Raw genomic sequence first — 10,729 nt, 5'->3', positions numbered from 1 at the left:
TAGGTTATAAAATAGATTTGCAAACCTATTTGATAGATCCTATTTGATAATTCTTTGAAGTATCATGTCAAACTACATATTATTTTATTTCACAATTGTTTGAAATAGTTGTTAATCTTGTCTTCAAAATTATATGAAAGTGACGAAGATAAAATAATCTTAACTCGATAAGAAGAAAATGTTTCGACATTTTTACAAGATAAAACTAGTGTATTACAGTAAATCTGTCTGAGTTAAATGGTTATCTAATATTTATTATTAAATCACGTTTTTCTAAAATATAACAGCACTCTTTATCAGTGGAACGATTATTTTCTTTTGTAACAACTTCCTCTCGTATATTATTTTGAAGATTATTTCGTTCGTTAAATTTGAAAGCAAAATAACGAAGTGGCTATATTATTCTTATTCTCCGATAACTGTATCACAAATAACGGTACGAAATAAATTATTTCAAATGGGGTCGATAGTTTTATCTTCAAATAACTGCGTTGCAAGTAACGGTACGAAATAAATTATTTTAAACAGCTACTATTTCAAACGAATTAATATCATTTTTATTTTCAAATAACTGTATCGCAAACAACTTTACGAAATAAATTACTCGAAATATCCATTACTTCAAACGAAACGATATTATCTTCATATATACGAGTAACCGTATTAAAAATAACGCTCCAACAGAAATCATTTGAAATACTCATTTACTACTTTCGTTTCATTGAAAATTTACCTAAGTCTGCTATTTAAAATATCGAAAAAAAACTTCAGCCCCTTAACAAGCTCCAAAAAAAAAAGATCATCGCGCACCACGCTTATGCTTTTCCCTACGCGCCACTTACTTTTCTTTCAATTAACATCGAAGATCACGCAACGGATGCTCCAGGTGTTCTACTCGGTCCCCGGCGCGGTTCGTCCCCCGATGGTTTTCTCTCCGCGTCAACGTCCGTCCGCGTGGTTCGCTCGGGTTAAGACCATTTTCGTCTCCGTCATCGGGGAACAATGAGGCCGTTGGCGACGCAACCCGTGTCGCAGCAATTTAAGACTTCGCGACGATCCAAAAAACCTTGCTCCAGTTACAAGAACTGGAAACCTCGCGAAGCCTGTTTTGGCAATGTACCGATACTCCTTCGTCAAAGAAGTGCCATTCTTCTTGCCGTCGACGTCACGTACGGGAGAGTCGCACCTTTCGACATCTTTTGTACTCGGAGTATTCCACACCGGGAAGAATACGTATTCCTCCTCCCCGTAAAAAGAAAAGGGAGCTCGACGAATCGGACAAATTCGCAGCGTTTCGCCGAGCGATGTATTCACTCCCTTTGGAGTAGCTCGTAGAGAGCCGCGATGTACGTCTGTGCCATTTGCAGGGTCTCGAACTTGCTGAGCTTTCGGTCGTTGCCGAGACTGGGCACGACGTCCCTGAGTCGGTCGAACGCGTCGTTGAGACTGTTCATGCGTCTTCTTTCGCGCGCGTTTGCCGCCAGCCGCCTCTTCTTCAGCACCTCGATGCCCGGCGTGCCGTTCTTCATCTTCTGCATCGTCTCCTTGGTCTTCTGCGCGTTGTACTCCATCGCGGCGATGTGCAGACCGTCGTTCTTCTGGTGGTACCTCGATGACGGCTCGCACTTACCCTGGCTGCTGGGAACGTAGCCCTCGTTCCTCTGGACGCTGTACGCGGCCCCCAAATAAAGAATGTCGGCCCTCTGGCCATACGGATTGCCGTTATTCCTAAGCAAAAACCCGTCACCTTTCGGGACACCGTAACCCTTCGGCGCGAAGAAGCTCTCCTGGTTCTGAACGAAATCGCACCTGCTGCCGTAGACGTTGCCGGGATGGTGATCCAATTTTGGCGAGACCTCGGAGCTTGGTTTGCCTGCTAGATTCTCGTTGGCGAACTCGGTTCGACCCGGGACACTCTCGTAATTGCTTTCGACGCATTCGTTCATCCTGAACACGACCTTCCCGTGCTCCTTGGCGGCCCTCCCGTTGTTGGGGTGACCGGTCTGATGATCGTTTCGAAAACCTTCCTGGTAGTAGCCGTCGTAGAACTCGGTGAAATTGAAACCGGTTGCGGTGACGTGAAAGCTGCCATTCGCGGTACCGATCTCTTGGTACTCGCGATTCTGACAGTCGACCGAGCTCACGCTGCCGCAGCTACTACCCCTGGACCGTGGAGGCTGAGGGTAGACCTCTTGATGGGTCCAGCTGCGCGGATTCGACTCCGGGCTGCTAGCCGACCCGTACCCCTCGGAATCTAACAGCTCGTACTGCGGGAAACTGCCGTAAGCGGTCATCCTCGATGAACTGTCTTTAGGATTTCGTCTTCCCTGGGATTAACTGTCGCGATCGCGTCTAGAACATGTTACGGTGACGAACGTTGATCGTCTTTAATCGGCTGTCATCTCGTCGATACGAGGGGATACGTTTTGTTCAGACAGAATTCAAATCGTCGCGATACGAAAATTCATTCCCGAGGTTGGAACATTCTCAGATAGGCTCTCCGCGTCCGTCGCAAGATACCATGTTCCGTTGACGGATCGTCGAAGGAAACGCAAGGACTCTCGGGATCCTCTGGATGACCGTGTATGCTTCGCGTACGGAAGCGTTGCGTAAACTGGCTTTACCTGGCGATCTCGTGGTCTGGACCATGCTGCCCAGTTTTCTTCGGGCCCGATGGTGGGGAGGGGGAGAGGACTCCTGGGATCCACGTGGAAGGGATTCCCGAGGAGTGGAAGGGGTCCACAGGGAAGTGGGTATCCCTTTGTAGAAGCCGCGCGACCGGACACGCCCCCCGTCTTCCTTCGTCTCTTTGCTGGGGGCTCACGAAGGTAGAGTCAAAAGACGATCGACGCCAAAGAAAGGCGCTCTATCAAGTGGCACGCACGGTCACGGGACCAGGCGCCGTGTTCTTGACATTCGAGACGCGGCGCAGATGGATTTTTCAGCTTTTCTTTCATTTTCACCGTTTCTTTTTTTGGCTCGTATGCTTTTTCGATTGCTGCCACTTGCTGGCCATTTTTCTTGTAATTAATCGTTTACGATGCGTTTCGAACATTATTGTTCAAGAAAGGAACCGAAGTAGATGCGATAGGAAATTCGAGTTTTGTTTCGAGAACAGTGGTCGACAGATTTTCAGATTTTCTTAGACTGTTCAGGTATTCTTCGTAATATTCTTCATTTTTCCTTCGAGTTTTATGTCTATTTTTATTTGGAGACACTTACAGGGTATTCATTTTCTAAATTGTAGTTTATGGTGCATTTCGAACGTTAATGTTCCAATAAGGAACTAAAGTAGATGTAGCAGGGAATTTGAGTTTTATTTTGAGAACAGCGGTGAATCGAATTTTTAATTTTTCCTTTGAGTTCTGTATTCATTTTTAATTGAAAATATTTGAATGGTTTCGAAGATTACTTAGGAAGTTTTAGTTATAGAATTCGTCTTTATAATAGCGTATATAATAATTCAGTATTGAAATTTGCCCAAATAAAAGTATCGAGTAATAAAAATAACTAGTCATTTTTAAATAACAGAATTTTTAATCAAATCAGTTTCTGCAATCTCCAAAGTTAAATAAAAAGTGTAATAAGTAATGTAATTAATTACGTTTTAAAAAAGTATATTATACTTCTAAAACCTATTACCTTCGACGTTAATAAAAATTAATAGTATTATTTGCATTCTATTTAAAGAATGTATTGTATAATATTATAAAAGTAGGTGGATTCACTGTTGAGGAACAAATGATGATCCCCCGTGAAAGTAAAGAGCAATCATTGTCTTCACGCGGATGCTTAACAAACTGCTAAACGGAGCCGAAAATAATTATGTGACAAGACGCTAACATCCTTTTCGTCCCCTTTCCCATTTTCGCCTTCGTCGAGCTTTATGACACTTTAAATACAGAGGGGCTGGCAAGTGTGGACAAATTTGACTGGTTTACGAGGGTTACGCTCACGACCAGTGTATCTTGTTTGCGAGGATGGTGTAAATTCTTTGGCCTAGTTCTTCAGGTTTCGTCAATGCTTATTTCTTTCTAAAGAATCGATTTAAAATAAAGCAGCTACATTCTTTTGTTAAATTATATTAATAATAAAATATGTTATAGGACACGATCTTAATAGTCAAATAAAATTGTAATTATGTTACAATTGATAGTAATTATGTTACTAGCAATTGATAGTTGCTTCTTTATTCAAGAACGCACATTGTAGAGCGCCGAAGGTGTTTACAAATTCCAGTGACGATCCTAAATGGTGTAACAAGCGCGAGGACGAACGTGGGTATTTGCGCTGGTAAAAATAATCACGTTCAATAAGATTCGTCAACAAAGGTGTTTTCACGTTGATTCCGCAACACGCGAATCCGAGAAGTGCTGTACCTCGAGGCGGTTTTCTTATTATTAGACTATCGTTATTTTTGAATCTATTATGCAACGTTCTCTGTCACTTTGTTATTCGTTGAACTGTTTACGAATGTATTTTCCAAGGCGTCGGTACGTTGAACGAGTATTATCGAGACGCTGTTAAAACTTGGACCCGACCTAACATTTCAAACAGTATTTTTCTGTGAGTTTAACTTCTCGATAACGAGAGTGACACGAACAGAAATAATAATTGTAGAAGTTGCTTAGTTGTCTGAAATAAATTTATTTATTGATATTCAGGGTTCTCACTGATAGATTCCAGATGTGTTACGTGAAAGCGTAAAGGATTCGTTATAAAAATAGATATTTCGCCTACTTTCTTAAATACAAGAAATCTAGGTTGATCGGGACATTAAAAACTACACAGATCTATTTACAGTTGCACGAATTCTCACATATTTACAGTCGTAGGAATGTTGAGAAATTAAATAAAAAAAAACCGGATAACAATTTATTCATCGTCTCGACCGTTCACAATTTGAATACGTTTAATAATCGCACGCGATGCAGAGAATAATACGAAAAGATGCGAAATAAGCGCCCTACGTGGATGAAAATATTCGATATAAAATTATAATAAGCATTGTAAAATAAAGATCACGAAAGAATTCAATACCCACAATAACAGTGATTACAAAAGGACCGCCTGTTGCGTTTTCGTAAGATACATTATATTTAATAATATTCCCGTGAATTTTTATACGGGGAGGATCGGCTTAGCGGCCCCCGAATGCGACGTAATGACAACGATAAAACGAAATCGATTAACGCATGGTTCGTTCGCAGCGTAAACCCGTGATTTTAGAAATTTCTCGATCCCACGAAATTCTGGTACAGGGGCACCGTAGGCGTATCTCATTCGTTTTCCCTCCTCCTTGTCGGAAAGTCGTAGACACTTGGCGTCCTCGCAAAAGGCGGCAGCCTTAAGAAGCTCATTATCCTCTGCTAATACGCAACAAATGAGCCGATTCCGTGTGCCCGACCCATAACGAAAAAGGTGCGTGCACCAGAGACGTGAAACACGGATTTACGCCCATGAGCGCACTTTAATTTCTGAAAGGGTGCTGTCTCCTCGTTACCTGCCTACGTACACCAGTCATCTTGTTAGCGATTAGTCCGTTTCAACAGTCAACGTCGTGTCTCGTTTTTCATTGGTCGGATCAGTCAATTGTTTTAACAATCAGAGGAGTACGCGCAGTTGTCGCGGGCAAACTTCAAGAATATTTTTGTTTCAAGTTTCAAGTACATAATTTCCAGGAATTTCAGAATTAATAAAATAAAGTGAAAAATAAAGAAGAATTTATAATTTTGTTTGGATATATAACAGACTATTGCAGACGATTTTTTAATTTTTTTACCTTGTGACTTCTTTAATTCAAGTTCACAAAATAAGTTTGTTGGTATATAGGTGTAATTTCTTTTATGTACGAATATACTTGTACTCTTTCATTTTCAATATTTTATTTAGATTTATCAAATGTTTATACGTTATACATAGATTTATTATATTATTTGCCTATTCGTTGAATCTATTGAAACCGCGAATTATTTAAACACTGGCTAAGTTGCTACACAATCGATAACCCCAAAGAAAGTGCAAACATCTCGATTATTCAAATACTATACAGCAATTTCTCAACTGCAACAACTTACCATTGGTGTAATGTATACATATACGTGCTCCATCATAAAAATTGCAATTTTCTTTTGATTCTGATTGCAATATGGCCATACTATCCCACAGTACAATGAGGGATTCAACATCGTGATAACGACGGATGATCAAGACATTATTCTCCCGAGAGACGGAGGGATTATTTCTCCAAGAATTATCGGTATTATACCATGCAAAATTGGTCAACCATAATAAATGCGAGTAATTTGCGTCAAACGAACCTCGCCAGGAACTGTCCCGGCTTCGATCGTGACCGACGATCGATCTATCGTTCCTGGTATCCGTTCAAGCAACATTATGCGCCAAGTGCATATTTTTCGTCGTGTAAGAAGCTGTTGCAACGTCTAGGCACATACAGGGTGTACCACGAATTCAATCAATCACATCTACCTAATCCTTTTAATGTTTATTTACTATATTTCAATTTCTGTAGTTAACACGCGTTACTATATTAATATGTTATATACAATCATGTATGTAACAATGTGTGTCTATTATATTAGTAAAACAACTTTTTAACACTTTAATTACATAACTTTTTTTTTTTTATTTATTTAATAGTGTGAAGTTATACTCCTTTCAATTCTACTAGAATTATATATATATATAATTAAAAAGATATGATTTGATTAATACACTAGAAACCTGAAAATAAATTTATAAAATATTTTAATACATTTGCTTTAAAGAGAAATTTAGAAATTTAGAAATTTAGAATTTAGAAATTCTCCTCAATTTTGAATGTGACTCGCTATGAACCAAAGTATTTTAAAATTGATAAATAATTCGGAAAATTTGTTTTCCACGTAAGAAGATTCATTCACCTTGGAAACCCTCGACGATGTTTAACAACTTAACGCAATTCCACTGATTTTTAAATAATCATCACCCAAGTCGAAGTCAACGTCGAGGTGACTCGCGATATCCAAGCTAATATATCACGAAACGAGGAAAGCAATGAAGTCGCGTACCGCGTGATTCTGTCCCTTGCGGAATCCGCCGAGTAGATGCAGAATCTAAGATATAGGAAACCATGAAATCTGCAGAAAGTGCGCGTGTGTCAATACCCTAATCAATACGTGTAGGCAAATGCAATCAACCAGCCATACGATTCGTGGACGGTGCGCAAATTAAACAGAACGAATCACCCTTCTACCAGCAGTTTTTCACGTTTTGCACGCACGTTCCACTCTATTGATCTGTAATAGATCTTGTGGCGGAGTTCTCGAGGAACGATCGATCTGTCGGCTGGACGACGGATAATGCGGGCCAGATCAATAATAAATTTATTGCGTTCGACGATGGGCATAAATTGATTATTAGTTAGCCGCGGCACGTTACACCGAGTTACAGTTCAGATGGCCACCGATGATTTACAACGTAATGATTCGTGTTTGACCGATGCAAACCGTTGGCACACGTACATACGTTCGCGTATGTACGAGTGTACATGCATATAATTAACAATCTGTATGCACGGTCGCACACAATAGAAGTCGTTCACCACACTCGATTACGTATTGGCCTTCGCCAACTTTACGCGTAGATTGCACTGATAATAGTAAAAATATATATAATGACTTGGAAATTCATACTTGCTAGAATGCAACGTTTCAAACTTCCACGTCGAATAAAATGGCAGATTTAGCTTCAAGGGAGTGTAGAAGCTTTGTGATTTCAAGTTATAGATCCTTATTAGCATCGCTATCGTTGCAACGGCACAATGTCGTGACGTCATGCAGTCATAAGCTTGCACAGACACGTCGCATAATCACAATTTCACGTTTTTGGAACGTCACAATCTCACAAAATTACAAAGGAATATAGAAGACACACAGACATGTTACAAATTCATAACATCACGTTGTCACAACGAGACATTTCACAATGGCACAACGTTACACCGTCGCAAGATATCACAAACTCAAAACGACACAAACTCAAAACGACATAAACTCAAAACATTCCATAGTAACATAATGAAGTAGTCACGGGGTCATCTAGTATCTATTTACGATTGTTTAAAATTTTGCAATGTGTACCTGTACGCTATCGGATAAGAACTATAGATAAGAACAAAAGAATAGAAGGCACGAGTTCACCGATCTCGTTTCTTCGATCCTTCGAAGGCTCATCGTTCTAAATGATTTAATATCCCAATTCCTCGGGGTTCATTCAAACATGACCCCTGTAACAGGCAGAGATTTATGACAAACCGAGGCCCCTAATTAGAATCACACCGAGGTGTCCTAATTACAGGGCACGTACAGGGTTTTCGAGCCTTCCCGGAGCCGTGCCTTTGGCGCAAAATCCTGCGAGTCCTGGCAATTTCTGCCTTTCTTCGGTAACAGCTCATTAATTGTACGAAAAATAGACAACCGTGGGCGTTAGCTACTTTGGAATTTACATCTGATTAGCTCACACTATATCTGACACTCTGTTGCAACCGCAAACGAACCGTTTAGCTGCTCCCTTTGTTTCTTTTTCCGCCGACCAGAAGGAAAAGTGGGACTTGACAGAATATCTTTAAGAGTATAAATAATCATTATATACATGGGAATCACATAACAGCAGGTCAAACAAAGTTGCTTGGGTTATACTTTCCCTATATATATGAGTACATAAATTTTTTTATTTGCTTGAAACATTTGTTAAAAAACAACACGACACGAAGGACAAAATTGGAAAAAAGCCTTTTGTTTAACCCTAATATTAATCTCAGACGTTAGACGTACAAGGGAACAATGATGAATTTAATCTGCGCAAGGTAGGTCAGATTTCCTGCGATATCACAATGTTTTATAGAGGGAACGGACATTCATTAATTTCCACAGCTAACGGTTAATATCAGCGATTATAGTTCGAGAAAGCTGCGCAAAGGAAACGGCACTACCGTTTCACCATTATTGCCATGAATCCGACCTTCCAATATTCGCGTAAAATGATTTGTACCATCGTTCTGAGTAATCGTCCGGAAGGTAGGCGCAAAAAAGCCGAATGAAACGCTTTCCGATTATGATAAACACGCGTAAACTTGTTCTCGTTTGTCGGCAGAAACGTGCCGTTTGCTGAATAAACATGCGTCACGGAATGATAACCACTTTAGCTGTTGATAGGGAGCAATATTCATTTATATGAAATTTCGTATTATAGAATATTAAACGAAACGAAAATGAATTCAATTGTTTGTCTTCCATTGTGCCCATTAATATATATTAATTATATTTTGTATATATACACAATGTAGATATAAACATATTATTAGATAAGATTTTACATTTTATTTCTAGGCAATAATCCCACTCACATTCGATCATGTTTTAATCGAAGTAAATAAATCTTCGAATTGTCCCAAATGTTCCAATCTAATTGAACAACTAAGATCTTGCTCGTGTATCTTCATGTAACAAAATTTCTCGTAAAGAATATTCAGAAAATCAACGACAATTTCTCCAGACGCGTTACACAGACAACTTTGTTCGAACTTTTTTTACATACTTCTCATCAACTTAATGATCATTCACGCTCTTAATACCCTGTAGAGATACTCCGTCGAGTTTCATTGCCATCAGCACGAAGAACCTTTTGCGCATAATATCTGTACTTACAGTTAGTCTTTGAACGTTCCAAATAGCTACAGCGTAATTAACAACGGTAATAACCTGTTCACCGGCCAATAAAATCCAAAGATCCACGGGGTACTGGACGTTTAATTCACGATCGTTCTTTGAAGGCGCTTGTAACGAAGTAAAGATATGGACGTTCTCGCTACCGGACGTTCGCGGAAGATCATTAAACGGAAATACAAGCTTTGGGGGGACAGCATCGCTAATAACTGAAGGACAATTTTGAATTCGCGGATTCTCGTGTACCGCGGAGGAATTTACCGTGAAAAGTAGAATCGATAGGAGAAGCATTTATGAGGAAGTAGCAAATCTCGAAATACTACATAGTTATTTTATTATGTAAATATGTAGATACTGTGTGACGCGTTCTAAACAATTTTTTATGTAGTGAAAAGAATCAAGACGCTTTGTATTATCTATTTACAATGAGGCTGATACATTAGGTGTAGAAATTGATTGTGTGCTTTTCGATATGATAACCATAAAGAAACAAACGAACTGATAAAGTCATGTATGCAACAAAATAATTTGAATGACGAGATTGAATATAATCCATGATTTATTTTGTCTATGACATACAAGATAATTATAGAAGAATCTTTGATATAATCACTTTTCGTATAACATGCTTTACAAAAATGTACAATTGTCGAAGCATCTCAATTAAATTTAAATTAAAACAGTGTTTATTTACTATTCTGTTTAAAAATATTGCAAGTTAATGCAACATATATACTAAATATTTCTCGAACCTACTCGTCAATGGGGAAAATAAAAATAGAAACAATTTGATGAATGGGACCGGTTTCATTTAGATCATTTTTTCGGTTTATCAACATTTCGTTGATTTATTGGTTGGCTGACAATGAGTAATATATGTACACGTATTCGCTAAACACGCTGTAAACATACACAGTACTTGGCGCTTCTCGGGGCGCCCGTTGGCTCGTACCTCTGTCCGCGTCGTTTATTTATAATTACCACCGACTTAACATACCACGCGC

General features: G+C 39.3%; 1 protein-coding gene across 1 annotated transcript; it reads right to left on the bottom strand.

Moving 5' to 3' along the window:
* Positions 1 to 313: 313 nt before the first annotated feature.
* On the bottom strand, positions 314 to 2,294 carry LOC128876263 (uncharacterized). The gene has a single exon (XM_054122468.1). The coding sequence runs from the start codon at positions 2,292 to 2,294 to the stop codon at positions 1,311 to 1,313; it is 984 nt and encodes a 327-aa protein (XP_053978443.1). The 3' UTR covers positions 314 to 1,310.
* Positions 2,295 to 10,729: the final 8,435 nt, after the last annotated feature.

This window comes from Hylaeus volcanicus, chromosome 5 (genome assembly GCF_026283585.1).
Source record: "Hylaeus volcanicus isolate JK05 chromosome 5, UHH_iyHylVolc1.0_haploid, whole genome shotgun sequence".
In the NCBI taxonomy this organism is placed as follows: Eukaryota; Metazoa; Arthropoda; class Insecta; order Hymenoptera; family Colletidae; genus Hylaeus; species Hylaeus volcanicus.
The sequence above is the reverse complement of the archived record's forward strand: the minus strand, read 5'-3'. Positions and strand labels throughout refer to the sequence as shown.